The 18,995-nt window shown below is 40.9% G+C and overlaps 1 protein-coding gene across 3 annotated transcripts in view; it reads right to left on the minus strand.

The window, feature by feature from the left end:
* Positions 1-872: 872 nt before the first annotated feature.
* The window catches only part of REPS2 (RALBP1 associated Eps domain containing 2), a 95,232-nt gene continuing 77,109 nt past the window's right edge, over positions 873-18,995 (minus strand). For 2 of the 3 annotated variants that reach the window (XM_064707916.1, XM_064707934.1), the window contains exons 15-18: positions 11,420-11,503; positions 8,755-8,900; positions 6,550-6,655; positions 873-5,969 (exon numbers count right to left, since the gene is read on the minus strand). In XM_064707916.1, the coding sequence (XP_064563986.1) occupies positions 5,901-5,969; positions 6,550-6,655; positions 8,755-8,900; positions 11,420-11,503 (405 nt within the window). In that variant the 3' untranslated portion in view covers positions 873-5,900. The remainder of the gene's footprint in view (positions 5,970-6,549; positions 6,656-8,754; positions 8,901-11,419; positions 11,504-18,995) is intronic. The other variant, XM_064707926.1, reaches the window with a different exon arrangement.

The following is an 18,995-nucleotide window of genomic DNA, read 5'->3' on the forward strand; positions in this document are numbered from 1 at the left end:
AGAGCCAATCTAGATTTGCATGAAGGCACCCCAGAGTACCATCTAATTGTAAAAACTAAGCATGGAGGAGCCATCTAAATCCATCCCACTGCTGATGGAGAATAGCTCCCCACAGGATATTTACAAGTTTTTAACGCCTTGGCCTTGTGCCTCACGTGCACCAGAGACATACTTTAAGGCCAATAAAACATCCCTTGTCATGGCTTAATGCTGGAAGAATTAATTTATCACTCATTATTTCCTCTTTTAAAGCTCTGCTCTTTGGATAGCTGTGACATAATTCTTAAAAATCACACTAGTTAAAGTGCAGAATATGCTGTACCTTCTGGCTCCCTGCCCACAAAGGCCAGTTATTCAAATGGCTTTCCTTTTCCCAGTTTAAATTCAGCTCTTACAGCTGACAAGGGGCCAAACCCACTGATCACAGGGATTCTGGGTGTGGAACACCTGGAGTCCTCCTGCAGGTCCTGCCTGGCCACCCTCTGAGTAAGGGTCTCTTAGAGGCTGGGAATGGTTTTTCCTTCACAGTGGTGAAAGAGTGTCCCTCTTTGGGCTAAATCAGGGAGTTATGTCTGAATTCTGACAAAGCAAGGCCTGACAAAGCAAAGATGAAGTTTTGACTTAACTGGAGCCTAAGGAAGTATGATTTCACTTTGAATAAGTCTCTCTCTGTCTCTATTGTGTACATACAATTCCAGTGTAAGTGATTTCATCTTTCAAAGCTGAAGGTCAGCCATTTCAACATGGTGTTTTTTCCACTGGGTGTCACAGTTTCTGGTCTCCTGGCAGATCTGTACCATCAACATCCTAAATAAACCACAAAAGCAAGGCAATTTGAACCATTGGATGCTTTTATTTTAATGTAGCACCCAGCTTCATATCACATACATTTTCCAAAATTAGATGGGCATAGTATAGAACACTATACATTTTGCAGCTTACCATGGGGACAGTCTGCAGCTGTGAAAACAAATTACTTAAATCTGGCTATCTAATTTATAAGTTAAAATTCAAATATATAATAGCCTTGGGACATTTTTTTTAGATTAACAACCATAATGCTTGCAATACAACTTTTTTGTATCAAAAAATCTGTAACAGAGTAAAACATAATGCATATATTCATAGCACATATCAAGATAGCTGAAAAAAGCTTCAAAATACATAATCTCTTTTCAAAGATACTAAATCACTAAGATTTACTTCTTTTCATGAAAAAAAATATTTTACTCTTTAGTCAATAAAATATGAGGCTTCATGAACCCATGTGTTTTCTTGTCAAAGGCTGTGTATGCCGGAGACTGAAAGGCTGATGATACTGGAAAATGGACATCCCTCATTTCCCAGCTAGAAGCTTTTGCAGATCTCTGCCTCCTGATTTGGAAGCTCAGCTGAGAGAAAAGCAACCTATGCACCCCCAACAGGCAATTTTCACATTATGCCCATCCTAAATGCTTCCCATGAAGGTTTCTAAATCCCAACCATCCCTTTGTGGTCATTTTACCATGCACAGCCTCATCACCCTATGCTGGCTAGCCTTGGCAGTGTTGTAGAAGCAGAGACTGGTTTGGATTGGAAGTGACCATGAAGATCATCTAGTTCCAAACCCCCTGCTATGGACAGGGGCTCCTTTCACTGCCCAGGTTGCTCAAAGCCCCATCCAACCTGGCCCTGAACACTTTAAGAGATGGGCAGCCATAATTTCTCTGGCAACCTCTTGCAGTGTCTCACCACCTTCACAGTAAAGAATTTCTTCATTATATCTAATCCAAAGCTGCCTTCTTTCAGTTTGAAGCCATTCCCCCTTGTCCTATCACCACATGCTCTTACAGAAAGTCCCTCTCCAGCTCTCTTGCAGCACCTTTAGGTACTGAAAGATGCTTTAAGGTCTCCTCAGAGGCTTCTCTTTTCCAGGCTGAACAAGCTGAACTCAGCCTATCTTCACAAGAGAGGTGCTCCAGCCCTCTGATCATCAGTCAGGCTGGAACTGTCTGGCTGACAGCCAAACAAATTCCTCTCCCTGATGTAGATACAGAATTTCCAACAGGAAAACTACTGCCATGCAGTCTGAAGATAATATTTTGACTTTAATAGGATATCCAACAATTTACCAGTAACAAGGCTGCCTTTACTAAACACACTTTTGTTACATCACCAAAACTCTCTGGAAGGGGGAACTGGGAACTTTCTGGAAAGAGCTGGTAATGTTTCCACTGCATCCTAGTATAATATTAATAACTAGGAGAAGGACATTGATCCTTAAGGATTAATGTGTGTTCACAGGTAGTTTGTTTAATAAAGGAATGCCTCAGAAATGGAAACTGTTTGCCTTGCTTAATTACCAGGTCATTATTTATTTTGAAAGGCTCAAATAAAAATGGCTTATCTACAAAGGCAATCAGTCACTACACTTAGCTGGGCATTTTTTTATTTTCAACACAGAATTACCATAGATTGAAACAAATATAGGTATCAGGTGGTATGAATGTTAACAGACCCATAAAGAAATGCATGAACAAATGAAATACACCTGAGTGCACATTTACAGACATACTGAGGAAGATCCTTATCTGCTCTGCCTAGCCCTGTTCTGTAGACAAAAATATTTATTTGCCCACTGAAGACTTTAGAAGGGGCACCAGGCTCATGGTCAGAACATCCACTCAGAAGCAAGGATGTGCTCCTGTTCCCACTTATCCTCTCCTGCTGGGCATGTTGTGCTCTGCCCAAGTATCTACAGAAAACAAAAACTGAGGACAGTGAGAACTATGCATGGGAATGTGATCCCACTCCTTCAGCAGGCTGGCAGCTGGGGCAGACAAACCTTAGTTGCTGCTGTGGGTCAGGGATGTCAGGGACTTAACGCTGATCACTCACCTGCAGCTCAAGAAAGCACCCTGAGTATCAAGCCTGTGAGGTCTCACTTTCTGACCAAATGGTTTTGGATGTTGGAGCACCTCCCAACCAAAGTCTAAGAATGTAAAGGTTTCTGCAAGAAATTATGATTTTGCTTCCCCCACATTTTTCTAAAGAAAAAGTAATTTTGAAGAAAATCTGTAATACTGGATTTAGATGTGAATTTGGACCAGCCAGGGCCTGCTAACAGTAGCCACAAGCATGGCTGCATGGAGCAATGGACAGAAGCACTGTCACAGCTCCATGATGCCTTCTCCTCTCCTCAAAATGCTAACAGCTTCCCAAGAAGAGACACATTTTTTCATTTTGTGTGGGCTGCCATAAATGCTTAACCATTGAGACAAACAGAAGAGCAACCTCCTGCTTCATATGTATAACACATCAACACCTCTCCTTGAATATTTCACTTTACTGATGTGTGAAGTGGAGTATCATCATCATGGCTGATATTTGACCAAAAAAAATACAAATCAACTCACATTCTAGTCATTGAAGCCGAGTGGAGTATTTGATTGCAACACTAAAAATGCAGGGACTGTTAAATACTTTTATTTATTAATCCAGTGGTAAAGTAACAGCCAAGCAAGTATTTCATTGTTGGCTAAGCAAGTATCATAATTTTCAGTGAATAAAAAAAAATCCTGGATTTCAGACATTTGAAGAGAGACATTTGAAAAAGACAGTATAAAGGAGACTCTTCAACTCTTCCCTTGAAGAGTGTCTATTCCATGAGTAACTCAGGTGAAATAAATGGGAAATAAATAAAAGTGAAATAAATGTTTTTCAAACATGGAGAAGTCCTCTACTGCCTTAAAAATGCAATGTATACACTTCTTTGCAGTAATTCAAAAGCCTTCCTTAAAAATTACCCATAAAACAAAAGACAAGTGTGCCATATGATTATTTCCCATGAAATAGTAAGGTCTTATTAACCAAATTACAATGTATGAACTAAAAAGCAAACAGGGCAAGCACTTAACCTCATTAAATCTCAGGAATGACTCAGTAGTATTATGAACAAATGAAATAAATGATGATAAATTCTCAGCAATACCACTATTTGCAAGAGGGCAGTGGCTCTTTTGCAGATTCCCAGAAAAGCCTGCATTCCTCACATTTTGTCACTGACCAGGAATGACCATCTGACTCCAGCTATGCAACAGCCACATGAGAGAAGTCCCAAATCCAGAAGAACAGTTGTTGCTTGTTGACATAGTGATCTTTAATTGAATCAAAACTAGTGCATTACAAAAAGAGACTTTCAGTAACAATTCTGCCAATGCTTATTTTCACCTGCAGACTTCTGGATTCCCGTCCCCCTTCCACATTCCTTTCAGCAAAGCAGACTGTTTCCTTACCACTTCAAACACTCCTCATGATGCCTTTCTTATCTCTCAACAAAACTTTTGGCTGCTCTGGTGCCCTCTGATATGCCACGGCAGCCATTCCACGACACACCCCGAGGAGAGGTTACCCAGCTGCTTCAAACCTTCCTCTCAGCCCCAGGCCATCCTACAGCTACAGGGAGCAAGCAATACACCCACAAGGGTAACAAAACTGCTGCAAGGTTTCTGCAAGGCAACCACATACGCTTAAATCAGGTCAGTGAGACGTGTGCAGGGTCATGTTTAAGGTGGACAACAGGTAGGTGACATCCCCTTGCAGTAAAGCACACCATACCCATGGTGGGAGCAGGGCTGACATTATTATGTCTGAAGTCACCCAATCCAAGAGTATTGCCCCAAGAAATACAGGAACATTCACAGCCAGCTTCCACTGTAAGAACTGAGCCCGAAGCCACCACTGCATCCAGGGAAAACTCCCCACAGGGTTCAGCTGGCCCTGGATCAAATGCAGGTTAAAGATTAATCTTTGCTTCTTCCTTTAGAAAACAGATGGGCATTAGCAGCTTTCTCCTATCAGCAACATCTCCACTGATGTGCAAAGGAACCTTAACAAAAGCCTGCTGTAAAAGGCAATTACTTCCATCTCACATTTTATAGCCTCATACATAGCACTTCTGCTATCTTCCCTCCTCTGGAAATACAGTTCTTGTACACATCCTTAAAACAAATCAGCAGCTATTAAGACAACAAAGCAGACTAATACAAATGTACATAGAATGGCTTTTATAAAAATGCCCTGAATGCATTTTTAACCTCTTATTAGAAATACACTGTTGGTTAAAGGAAAAAAAAGAAAAAAGCTATACACCAGCCATCTCTAACATGCTAAAAGAATGCAGAGACACTGGTAGTTGCAAGCAAGTGTTCAAATACTGGTGATTAGAAACAGCTGTAGCTCAAAAAGATTTTTTTCCTAATTTCCAAAATAATTATATTTTAGTATTTTTTACTGTTCTCTTATATGACTTGAACTAATAAAATACAAGTTCTCTAACATTAAAATACATCCGTGATTGCATAATAAACAGTACTAAGAAAATAATTATTTGACATGTGATTGAGGATAAAGATTCTGTACATCTTGCAAGTTCTATTCCTGTGGTATGTTAAATCCTCAGGTACTCTACAATGATACAATCCTACAGGAATCAGTAACATCCAGAAGCCCATCTCAGAGGATGAGTTTTCAATTTAAGCAAGAACTCAGGAATGCTGTACCTCTTAACGATCGGGGCAGCAGGTGCTGCCAAACGCATATAAATCAGGAATTCTTTACATAAATAAAATACCCTCAGGTTATTCATTTCAGTGATAAACTGCATTTACACATTAGGCTGGCAAGGGGGAGGAAAGAACGCAAAGCATCCCCCACTCGGAAATATCCCATAGTCAGGTATTTGTTTTCTGTACCTTCCTCACCTGCAAAGGCAAAAAGTGTGTAATGGGGCAAAGAGAGAGCCAGCAAGGCCAGTGCTCCCCCCTGCCTTGGCAGAGACCCTGCTCAGCTGCACAGAACTCTCTCCTTGCAAGGCTGCTGGACACTGCTCTGCTCCTGCTCGTGCACGGCCATGCAGGCAGTCACAGGACGGTGACAGGACGAAGCTGCTCCAGCTGTGTTTCCAAGGCAATGCGCTCCTTGTGAACCTCCTGCAGGAGGAGAGGTGTGTTAGGACTCTGGGGATGCTCACACGCAGCACCCTGCTCCAGGAAAGGGCAGCCAGGCAGGCTCCTGCTGGCCTCCCATGAAAGGGCTCCCTGCCAGTGTGGAGCTGGGCTGGACTGCAACTCCTCCTGTCCATGTGGGCAGGCTCAGAGCCCAGAGTGGGAGTGCACTTAAACCCCCTGAGCCTCAGTGCAGAATATGCCTGAGGAGTACCCATCAAGCCTTCTGGTCTCCATTAAAACAGCAGAGCTCTGCTCTATCAGAAAGCTTCCAGTCAGCAATACAACTTGAATTACAAGTTCAGTTTTCTTCTCTTTAGTGAATTTAGACAAACTTCTCTGTCTTTTCCTGCTGCAAAACACAGGTAACAGCACTGGCCTGCTGAAGATGGAGGCAAGTAACACCTGACCCAAGGAAGGATGGCAATGTGTTCTCATTAAAAGCTTTCATCTCTGTGCTTATTTCAACTACTGTCCTATTTTTTGCTCTGATTTCAATACTGCTGGAGGTGACACAGAACTGATTGCAGGGAGCTTTGTCACTGATTTTCAATGCATTCCTTACCTTCAGCTGCTGCTGGAGCTCACTGTTCAACCTGGCGAGCACAGCATTGGCTTCTTTGTTTTTTCGTATAGCGGTCTGAATAGCCCTTTTCTGCTTGGAAGACTGTCTGCCAGACAGATAAATACAAGACATTTCAATTAAGAGTCTCAGCACTGGCTGATGCCAGAAGAGCAGCCACCCATTCTGCATAGCTCTCTGCACCCTGGACTACGAGTCAAAGACAAGGTATAAACTGCAGATTTAAGAGGAGAAAATTGTAACACTGAAATAAGATGCTTGAATTGGATGGAATCTTTGAAACTTGTTAACCTGAACGACAGAAATATTTTAGGCTGTCTCAATTATTTCAAGATCACTGCATTCTCACTGAGCTCAAGAATGATCCTTGCATAGCTGTGCTTATTTCAGTATCTTTGCATTAGCTGTTTTCAGAGACTTGTAGAATTTAAAGAGTTAGGAGTGGTTAACAGAAAATACAAAAATCATTCTATACAGAAAGAAAGGACATTGACATGAAAATTCTGTCTCAGAGTTTTGCTGATTCTGATGTTTCTTCAAAAATTAATACTTTTATTCAAAGCAGTCATTTCCACCAAAATCATCTGACATCATAAACGGGAAGATGACTGATGGACTTCCCTCTACTCTTTTGCTGTTAAAATAAAGGATGTACCTTTTTTATTTTCAGAACTTATTTTATTAATTAAGAATTTTTACTGCTTCATAGCCTGTGGTAACTGATCTGGAGGAAATGACAGCTATGCAGACAGGTATAAAAACAGACAGCTGTAGATAAGGACCCACCTATTCAAAGCAAGAGAGATAACAACAGCAAAAAAGAAAGAAAATACACAAAATACTGACTGAATATATAAGCCCCTTTCCAAATAAATTATTTTAAAGTTTTACATGAGGAAACAATAGCTCTTTAATGCCAGATTAGATCTAAAACAGATGCCCTATTTAAATATGGTCCAGTGGCACACAGTCCCCATTAACTCTTCTCTCTTAACAGAGCTGATGACACTGATTTTTGCAATAGACTCTCTCTCAGCATGGTGACAGGACTTTATGCTGTTATCTTCCACTGAACTGTCAGTTTTCTGCTTCACTATTTTCCTGCAAACTACTCTCCATGGGCTAGAAAGTAATAAATGTTAGGAAAAAAAAATAAAAGCAGAGCAATATATGTCTGTGGCCATTTTAACATTTTAGGAAAGAAAGACAAGTCAGGATTGAGATGTTAACAAATGCTGTTATCTTTGAACCACTATGGAATATGTACTCCCAAAGCACAAAATAGTACTTTAAGAGCATCCTAGGAGTCTTATTACTTATTCTAATCTCCAATTATGCAGCACAGATTCAGTCTACTGATAAACAGTCTGCCAAGAAACGCTCAATTGATTTGGGCAGCTTGATTTTGTTTCAGACTGAATCAGATATCTTTTGCAAGGCCCTGGGTGATGGTGGGGTATAATGTTTGCACAGTGCTTCAGCTGAAGGAGATGCACAGACCCAACAGGGTCTCAAGTGCCTCTGCTTACCACTTGTACAGCCCCTTCTCCATCACTATTAAATACACATAGAGTGAAATCCCTGTAAGTCAGCTGACAGCTTTGACAGCTGTATTTACAAGAGCAAACAACACATGTTGGGTTTGACCATTATCAGACCACTGGTCTGTGGCTCATCTCACACCAGTGACAAGCCCGTTTCCAACATGCCTCACAATGAAAAAATATCACAAGGATATGACCAACACCAAGCATTTCATGACTCAGCTTCCCAGGCATTTTTTGGTCATATTTGCCCACATGAAGGAGCAAAATTCCAGAAGACACATGCAAAGCAGAAACACAGACCCTCACATATAAAACAGCTCGTGTTAGAGATGGTTGAATCGCTAGGCCTGCTCCTCAGGCATGTCTAGCAGGTACAGAAGTAGGACACCTTTGAAGAGGTTATCTACCTATCAAATACCACTGACAGTCACTACAGGCTTAGTCTGCTTTGGAGAAGACTGAGGTAGATTGCAGAATCTACAGAAGATGTAGATTTCAGAATGCAGATGTAGATTTCAGAATCTGTATCTTGTGAAGCATTCTCAGAAACAGAACTATTAAGCGCAAAATTATACAAAGAGCAAACCCTGCTACATCAGATCTCATGCTACACTTTGGCATGCTTGGTACAGGTTTTTACTTTTGGACTGGGAGGTGAGGCTTGACTGCTGGCAGGGAAGAAGTCACATTTATGGTGGGAGAAAGCTCAGGGGTCTCCAGCCCTTGTGCCTCCGTCCGGAGCTTCCTGCGCGCGGGTTTGGAGGGTGGCTGAGCAAGAACAACCTCCTGAAAGGAAAAAGCACAGCAACATTAAGTCAGGCCATATGTGTCCCATCATTAGGCTAGAAAAATACTTGTGTCGCATAAATTGCTGACAGCTGGTTAAGATTTCATAATTTAAAGACGTACAGAGCTTAATTCCAATTTGGTAATAGCCTCTCATGTTTCTGACTTTGAAAAAGGAACAGTAACTCCTGCAATCCCTTCATGAATGAAAGGGTGTTTTACCTTCATCTGGATGACAGGCTCTTCACAACTGGGCTGTACAGCTTAGTGTGCATTGGGTGGAGGTGGAAGGAGGGGTATAAACACTTGTACTAGCCCCCAGTTGACCCAAAAGCATTAAAAACAGAGCAAGATTTATTTTTGACTATGCTCAGTTTGAAAGAATCAATAATTAATCACTTGCATCCCAACTTACTGCCTCACATGTCTGGCACAGAGCCTCTCCCTTCTCCCCTCCTCTCTTACATGAAGGAACACTGAATAGTTTTGAAATACAAATACATTACATTATCCATGCAAAATTAACATGTTGAAGTATAAAGGCCAGTTATTTTTCTCTTGATAAGTTACATCAGAGAAATAGTCTGTGTTTTCTAGGTAAAGCAGTGTCTTGCATTTTTATGACTTCAGTGGTAAGAAGTGTTTTCATTATTACAAATTAAGACATCCTTTCTTTTGCAATGAGAAGTAGTTTTACCACCTTATAGCTGATTTAAATTATAAACATAAATGTATCCTCTTCAGTGTATTTTATTATTAGATACATTTCACAAGGGATATAGCTATTACTGCCTCATTTCATCAATGAGAAAGCTAGGACTCAAAAAGTTGAATTGACTTGAGACAGGATTTTTCAGCATCAAAGACAAAACCAATGACCAAATTTCACTATCACACATTTTACTGTGCTAGATTACCATCACTATTGTGCTTTCACCAGATGCTAATAAAATAAGAAAAAAATTAATGGGGAAAAATTTAATGACAAAGCAATTACAAGGAAAAAAATAACACTGTAGTAAGCAGCCTGACTCACAAGAAGAAACTTCTATAAGTGATACAAAATGTAACCAATATAAGACCATCTATCATTCACATTAGAAGGGTGAAAATTCTTAAAATAATTTTAATTGTAAGGAAAAAGGTTTAAACATTAAAAAACAGTTTTGTAATTACTGAAAAACATCTAAAAATATTATCAGATGTTCTGATCAGGATGCCAGCACATCATGACTGCACAGATCTCTGGTAATGCCATGCTCTGGAATCCTCTGCACAGGCACAGATCCCTACAAGGGTGGAACACGCCCCACACAGCAAGGGGGGAACTTGCATATGCCTTCCACAAATGTAATGCCCAACACACACTGCCAGTCTACCTCAAACCCTACCAAATCCACAGGGTAACTCCCTCTCCCCTTTCAAACACAACAGTGTAAGCAATGGTCCAAGCAGATCCCTTGGCAGGGGCTCTTTGGCTGGTTTCTGCTGCTGCTTTGGAAGGTGGCTCAGCAGTGCAACACCCACCTGCCTCCCACACCCCACAGCCTGGGGCATCACTGCATTTTAGGGAACCAGGTGGGATGAGAGTGAGCATGGGGTGGGATGAGAAAGAGCAGGGCCAGGCTGGAAGTAGCACATGATGAGCACAAGCAGAGCAAGGACACTGCCCAGAAAGCACTGTCACATACAGAAAATGATGACACTGCATGTTTGCCTGTGCTCCGTGTTACACTAAGAAGTTGTGATGGTGCTCCCGGGGCAAGATACATCCAGCACCTGCCAAAAGTTCTTGGTTGGGCTGAGTAAATGCCTTGCAGGTACTCTCTGACTACAGGAGGGGCCAGAATGGGGAGGATCTGTATTTGCTCCCTATCCAAACCTGTTCTGGCTGGGGCTGGTGGAAGAAGGTGGTCAGAGCATGATCAGGAGAGAGGAAATGCTCACAGCCACTGCTAAGGCCACTCCACCTCTAAGCAAAGCCCTGTGAAGTGTGCCATTTTAATTTCAGTGCTTACTTTTAACAACTGATAGGTCCATACAAAAACATATTAGAAACTGCACATCTTGAGCAAATCTTTCCCATTCTATGTACATTTAGTGGCAGATCCTGACCTCTACCAAATAGGTGTTTACATCAAAATCAAATCCTCAAAAACTGAAACCAAGAAGTGCATCACAATTTGGAGGAACTACAGTGAGACAGGGCTGGAGTACAATCAAACTCTTTTTTGTTTTCCCTAAGGCTCCACAAGCCCCTATTGATTAGAAATAAATGGCAAACTGTCGCTCTCAAAGCATGTGCATCAATGTGTACACACTAAGAGGTTTCTTAATGATTTATGTGAGTTGATGTCACATATGATCACAGTTCTCCTCCAGTGTCTTGACCTCCAGAGAAGGTAAACATGTGAAAACATAACCCTAGCCCTCTGTTTAATTGCTTTTAAACTTAAAACAACCACGTTTTTTGGTTAAGGAAAATCACTCCATAATGATACAATGTGTGCAGATCTCACCTTTTTTGCTGAACTGTTTTCTTCTGCCTGTGATGGGGCTCTGTTCATCTGAGGATGTAATTCAACCTCAGATGGTTGCTCTGTCTGCAACAACAAATCAGTCATTGCTACACCCAGAAAATGACTAGCAGTCACATACAATAAAGCCAATGAAAGGAAATGTTACACACAAAAGAAAAGTTACTGTAACAATTCAACAGTAGGGAAAATGGAGATCTAGGGTGACAGCTGAATGGATGACATATGTCTTTTGCAGATTTTTAATGAAACCATATTCTTGCATTTTATTGTGCTGGGAAAATGGGAGAAAAGTTTTTTAGTGAAGCATTAGGAACCATGTCTCTGAATGTAAACAATCTAGAATTACCATTATGGCTTAAATACTGTGAGAAAAAAAATGAGAGAATAGAAAAAAGCTAGAAAGACCTTGGATATGCCCTGTCACCTTATTATCACCTGAAACCAATGAAAATTCACAGGAGTAAGCCCCTGTCTTTGAAACTTGTGAGGCTGAAGTGACAAAGCCAGTATCATACCAAAAATTCCAGCAAAGGTACTGAAAACACAAGTCATAAAAAAGCAGACAAGTCTTCCCTCCTCCCTTCTCACATTTCAAACAGAAATCCAGCTGAAAACTCACCACCCAGATCTACACATCTGCAAAACAAAACACCTGATTTCCCAAAATACCTGACTGAGAAGCAAATTAAAGCAGAGGATTAATCACTTGCTTTGCCTCTCATTAAAGTTTTTTGTGTCTTTTGATCTCCTCCACCAGGACAGGCCCCGGCACCAGTGAGGGTGGCAGGATTTAGAACTGCTTGTCCCCAGGTGCACAGCAGCAAACATGGCACTGTAAACATGGTGGGGCTGTTTTCTGTCCAGGACATATGGGCTGGCTCTCCAGGATGGGGAAGGAAGGCAGGAGCAGGAGGCTGAGGCACTTGGCACTGACAGACAGTCAGACAGACAGACAGACAGACAGACAGCCCCTTCTCCTCTTTCCCAGCTTCTGTCAAGGTGGAGCCAGGCTGGCAATGGCCCCAGGCAGCAGGGGCAACCTGCCATCCTGCTCCCTCCTCAAATGAGGCTCATTTCTATACAGGTGAAAGCCTGTGTTTAAAACCAAGTTCACAAATCTCCAACTTTTACGGGGCCAGGATTTTAGCCATAATAACAATTTGTTGCACACCGAAGAACCTAAATTAACTGTTGCAAAGAGGTTTCTGCACAGGCCCACCAAGCTCTGCAGCAGTCACAAGTTTTCAAGTGCCTAACTGTAAGTTAAATAAAAACAACAGAAAGTACTGAATTTGGTATATTTAAAAAGGAGGAACTTTTCCATAGCATTTTTATTTCTTCCATAACAGACACAATAAGAGCTGTACAGAAAGGTGCAGGGGCAATGTGGTTCTGTGGTACTGCTCTTCTGCAACCATACAGTATCAAACATGTGCACAGAGGAAGAAGTTTTGAAACCAATTTCTTTAAAACATATGTGAAATTCCTCAGGACAGAGGGAAGTGAGGGACTAACAAGATTTCTCTCCCACCCTTTTTTAAGTGTGTTACATCTGCAGTGTTACCTGATGGTTAAAAAAAACCCAAAGAGCCCCTCACACTGTAATATTTCCAGTATTTGAATATGAATATCTTAATTTTTAAAAATTTTAATAACTACTGCATGCTAACACTTGGATTTTGAAAAGGTTTTTATATATTGAAAGTCTTCCTCTGTAAATGTAGATTTCTGGTCAAATAGAGTGAAATGGAAAAAAGCAATTATTTTGTGCATCTATAAAAATCAAAGACCTTTAAAAGTCCATTGAATGCAACAGAATATTTCTTTATCAGCAAGCTGAATAGGCCATAACCTCACTGACTTCTACAATAGCTTTTTATATATTCAAAAGAAATGAAGGCTCTGAGCACTGGCAAAGTCCACAAGGGTTTCATGAATGATCTGGGGATGGTAAAGCTCAAATAATGAACAGAACCACACAGTAAGTCTGGACCACATAAATATGACAACCAATTCATTCATTTAGGGACAGCAAGAGTAAATCCAGACCTTCAGTGGGATATGTAATACACATACTATAAAGTCCTCATGGTATAGCTTTGCTGCATAACACATAAAAGTGCCGGGTACAGGAAAGAGAGCTTTTAATGACCCTTTAGTGACAGGGAGCACTAAATACCTGCCTTAACCTGGCCAGGCAGGCAGCTTCTGTTGCTCACAGTCTTGTTGGAGTCTACAGCAAACCTTGCATCAAAAGCAAGAATATATTCACTTATTCCACAGAATGGAGAGGAAAAAAAAAACCTGACCAACTCCATGTTATTTATGTATAGATAAAAAAAGGCAGCTTTTGAAGAACCAGTTTGTTCCAACAGTATAAAAGTAACTGAAGAGATTGGTATTCTACGGTGTCAGTTTCAAATGATCAGAAAAACTGAAATCATGGTCAGATGAGGGGCCTAGACAGGAAAGAAAATTAAAAAAAAAAACGGAACCCAAACTTTTGTAGAACCACCCTCTCTTTTTTCCTTTTTTTTTTTTTTTTTGGTCTCATTGCAGGAGAGTACTGTTTTAAAACAAAGAGAACTGGAAAGGAAAAGAAAGGGTAAACCTTGTGTTCTAGTGAAAGCAAATATAAATCACAGTGAAAATGTCAAAAAGGGTAAGATATCAAAATCTGTGAGAGCAGGCCATTTTTTGTGAGCTGGCTGCTGTGATGTGTCTGTCAGGGCCAGCCTGCAGCCCATGCTCAGGGCTGTGGCACCTGCTGGCTGTGGCTGGGTCACTGGGCTGGCCACGTCTCCCTGCTGCCAGGACAGGAGGATTGCAAAGTTCAGCAGCCAGCGGTGCAGGGGCAGGTGAAAATAAGAAATAGCTACATCCGACTGAAAAAAAACCCAAATAAAATCAAGTAAAAAACCCCCACGAACTAAAAAAAAAAAACAAACCAAACAAACAAAACCCGAAAAAATAAACAAACAAAAAAAAACCCCTCAAACCAAGACAAAAAACCCCCAAAACAAAACAGAAAAAAAAACCAAAACGCCCAAAACAAACAAACAAAACAACAACAACAAAAACCAAAAATCCCCAAAACAGACAAACAAACAAACAAAACAAAAAAAAAAAAAAAAAAAACAAAAAAAAAAAAAAACCAAACAAAAAATCCCCCAGTTCTGGCGATCAGCGCCTGCATAATGAATAAAACCAAGTGACTGCCATGTCCCAAAAGTGCCACCTAGCGGCCCGTGGGACAGGCCACTTCTGAGCACTTGGCACTCGCACCATGCATCCCCGAAAAGAAGGTTTGGTGCAGCCGACCCAACAAAGCCCTCTCTGACAGGTTTTGTAAATGCATCTGCAAGCTGATGTGTCCCCACACGGTCCCCCATACAGATTTTAAAGGAAAAATAACTCTTGCTTTTTCTTTTGGCAGAGGGATTCTTCACAGATTGCCTTCACTGATTTGCATGTGGGGTACTTGTAGCCTGCTGGGCAGAGAGAGCCTGGCTCAGCAGTACGCTGGTGCTCTAGTGGGGTTCAGGAAAAGGATGTCCTTCAGGAGCAGCTGAGGTGAATTGCCTTTAGTTCTTCATTATTTCAATACCATGCTTAGCATAGTGTGCCCACAACTCATTCAGAAACATGGCAATAAATTACCTCCCTCCAACCACAGAAACGTCTTAAAATTTTCACACAATTATTTTCGGGTTTAAATTCTTCACCACTGGTTTATTAATTATAAATTATGCAATATGGTCTTCCAAGGGAAACTCCATTTTTGGTAGTGTAGAAGTGCTTTGATGGAGGTGTCTCACATCCTCAGAGTGGAGTAAACTACTGACACTGGGAATGCTGCTGGGCTATCTGGTATAGCTGGGGGCACATACAGGGTTACAGGAGATGGGCAAAGAATGTTCTGGTCCTCTGCACTGCCTACAGTGCACTGCAGAGTCTGCAGACAAGGCCTATGGGTATCTTGATTTTGGAAAGCAGGAAAGTATCTTGTTTTGGAAAACACCACAGAAAAGAGAAACAGAGTGTTCTTATTCCAAATCTCCTAAAGAGATTCTTTTTGCAGAGACCAGTCCAGTTATACTAGCAGACAGTATCTCCTGTTTCCTTAGCACAGTCTTGACTTTTCTAGGAACAGCCATACCCTTCCCATTCTTCCAGGCAGAAGGTAGAACTGGCCAACAAAGTTTCTGTGCAATGGCCACAGATAGAGCCCAACCTGTGGCCTAAGGCCAACACTGAGCATTAGAACAAATAATTCCTCATTGTTAAGAAGAGTATTAAGAGTTGCAAATGTTCATTATTTCATGGCATGATCCCTGTGCAGCCATTGATAATCTTTCACCCCTCCACATGACAATACTTAACAGTTCCTTTCTACAAGAATATGTAATGCTCACTCAAGCACTGAGTGCTTCAAGAGCCTCAGATGAAAGATTTTCATAACTGTAAGAGAACACAGCATCTTAACAACTGGTTCTTCACTTACATTTCCAATTCTATCGCTTTGCAATGCTGGATTATATGTAGATTACACACCCACTTTTCAAGACAATCTGTAACTGATCTTTCAGAACAGAAGATCTACACCAAGCCTTCATAATTCCTGTCATCTGATAGGAATTCCTACCTTTTTTCAAGAGGTCAAGTCTATATATTCAGTCATTGCCACAATTCAATTTTGCCCACACTTGTGCTCCAGGCTAACTTTACACATGGAAATAGTCCCATTGTAGTCACTGGCACTACTCACAGAAATGAAATTCTCCTTGTGCATTCATTGGAGTAGCCCATAATCATTACCTATATAGTGCCGCTGCTTAGCTTTGCAAAAAAAGTATTGAGAACAGCTTATCTGTAAGGAAAAGTAGGCTACTAAATATGCTTAACACTCTGCATGTGCCCATTGCAATCTTCTATCATCTCTGCGTAAGTTCATTTAAGAGGTACTTTGCTCCTTTCCAAACACTCGTATTTTTGTGCTTAAAGCCAATTTCTGGGAAGTCGAGACATCTCAATTCCAGTTTCTGTGAGTCTCCTGCATCCCACACTGAATCATCAATTCTTTTTATTGCTTATTACAAAAACTGAAAATGGTAAAATAGAAAAAAAAAACCCCACAGGGATGCAAATGCAACAAGCTGCCAGGGTCTTAGTGTGCTGCCTGCTTTCTCAGCACTGTGCAGCCCTGAAGTTTTGATAAGCTTTTTCTTTCCCTGAGCTATCTGAGGGCTGGTGATAAGGTTGAGGAGAAAGGCAGTAAATACAAACAAATTGCTGCAATGTTCAGCTCATTCACAAGGAAAGAATAGGACCCAGATGGAAGCATTAACAATCTGTTTTAATACTTCAACTTCCACAAAACCAGATTAACGTAAGCTAGAAAGGCATATGCGCATTCCACTAGAGATACAGGCATTGGGTTCTTAGCTTCTTTCTTTGTTGTTATGATAAATGTGAAGCCAAATTAAAAAATTGTTACAACACATTTTAATTAAGATACTTGCCTTCTTCCACTCTTCCAGAAACCTCTTTAGAAAGGATTTTACAGCATCCATCAACTACTCCTCAAATTCAATTTTAACTGTGCTACTTTCCACCACTTCTTAAATCGCAATTTATTTTGTCTGGCTGTCTTAGATTTAATATATAATTTTCAGGAGAGGAAGATAATCCATTTGTATTATATTAAAGTGGCAGATGGCAAAATCTTTCATGTTATAGAAGACTTTCAGTTTCATTACTGTTACATGTCTCTTTAGTACCTACTGCACAGCTTATACAACATATGTTATTGTGCAGCCAAAGCCATGGAGATAATAAAAAAAACCCCAACCTTTCCTTGCACAATGGTTGTAAATGCAAGCTAAAAAGTAGTCCTTTCATTAAATATAAAATAGTTATTTGGGAGAGTATAAAATTGTATAAAATTGCATGGTGCCAAAAGCAAAATATTCACTTTTTTGCGGGGGCAATTTTTATTTATGTAACAGAAAAGTTCCTTCCTGAAAAATTCAAGGTGTCCTGCCAGCACTTGAAATTCCTCATGTAATTTTGCAGAATAAAGGAATGCCTGAGTATTTTCTCCAAACAACCTTGTAAGCAAGTCCAACCTCATCCTCCATGTATCTCTGCTGTAGCCAAAGACACTGGTGTGGGGGGACACCTGAACACCTCCGAGCACGGAGCCTGCACGTGGCCATCCTGCTCTGGAGGCCCTGGGGTCTCTCAGCAGGATGGATGGGAGTCCTTCCCCACCTCCTGGCCTCAGCATGGGCGCGTGTAATTGATGGTTAAAAATCCAGCCTGCGCCACATTCGTGGCTCTCCGTGGATTCAGCAGGATGTGGAGGCATGTTAGAGACAACTTCTTGAAATGGGTCCCAGTTTTCACTTGCAATTCTGGATGATGAATGGCCAAAAAGCTTCAAGGAGCTATGAAGTATCAAGTAACATTTGGAAAGCAGAACATTTCATATGTTAAAAAGAGCACTATCTTTGCTTTCCAACACCACCAGGGGCTGTGACTGGGCAGGGTGACCCACACATCACCCCTCGCAGTGCTTCATTTCCAGGATTTCACCAAATCAATAACATCTAAAGGTTACGATGGCCACTAAACTGACAGCTGAATTCTGTGTTCATGTAACACAGTGAGATTTTAATCTTCAGAGCTGCACTGTATTCAGGGTACTTCAGTTTGATAATGTTAACAGCTGCCTACCTACTCTACTCCACTTGAATGCTTTGCCTTCACCCATAATTTTTTCAGTGCCTGCCAAAACTGCCAGCATGGAATCAGTGGGAAAAACACATCCCAAGGTCTCCAGAAATAAAAGTGCAGCACAAACCACAGTGAATTTACAAAATCAACAGGCTTAAAATTGTGACTCTGGGAAAAGAGACCAGGAACATCAGTTTTTTCAGCCAAGATACACAGAGTTTTCTTCCAGTCCCACTGTTTTCAAATTCCCTTATACAGCACAAGCAGAATTGAAGATACGCCTTCATTGTTGGACAGGAAGGTACTGAAATACAGTAATTTAAATACAGGAACACTGATCTAATTGGGCAACATTGCAGATAGTTAGCTGATGTTGGCTAAACTCCTAAAGTTATATTTGCTTTTCGGTGTTCATCCATAATTCCTATTAACATAAATATGTTACGAAATCCCCCAGAGAAAGCAGCTGTGGTAAGTGACTTCTGTAGGCTTAAAAGCCAACAGTAATAAAATATTATTTTGTTTTCCATTAAAAAAATAACAACAGGGGCTCATATGAAATGTGCATACATGTTTGGCTTCAGTTATTCATGAGCACCCAAAGTTACTTTCTATCTGAAATGTGTCACTGCAAATCAGCTGTATAGTTATTGCCTTCCTACCGTGATTCCTGAACCTCCATGTTGCACAAATTTTCTCTGCACAGCCCTGGATCTGCACAACAGTTTTGGGGCCACCTTTATGCCATTTCTCCTTGATTACTTAAGTTTACCATCAAGTTAGGAACAGAGGATGAGGAAAACTTACCCAAGCTGCT

This window comes from Zonotrichia leucophrys, chromosome 1 (assembly GCF_028769735.1).
Source record: "Zonotrichia leucophrys gambelii isolate GWCS_2022_RI chromosome 1, RI_Zleu_2.0, whole genome shotgun sequence".
Classification (NCBI taxonomy): Eukaryota; Metazoa; Chordata; class Aves; order Passeriformes; family Passerellidae; genus Zonotrichia; species Zonotrichia leucophrys.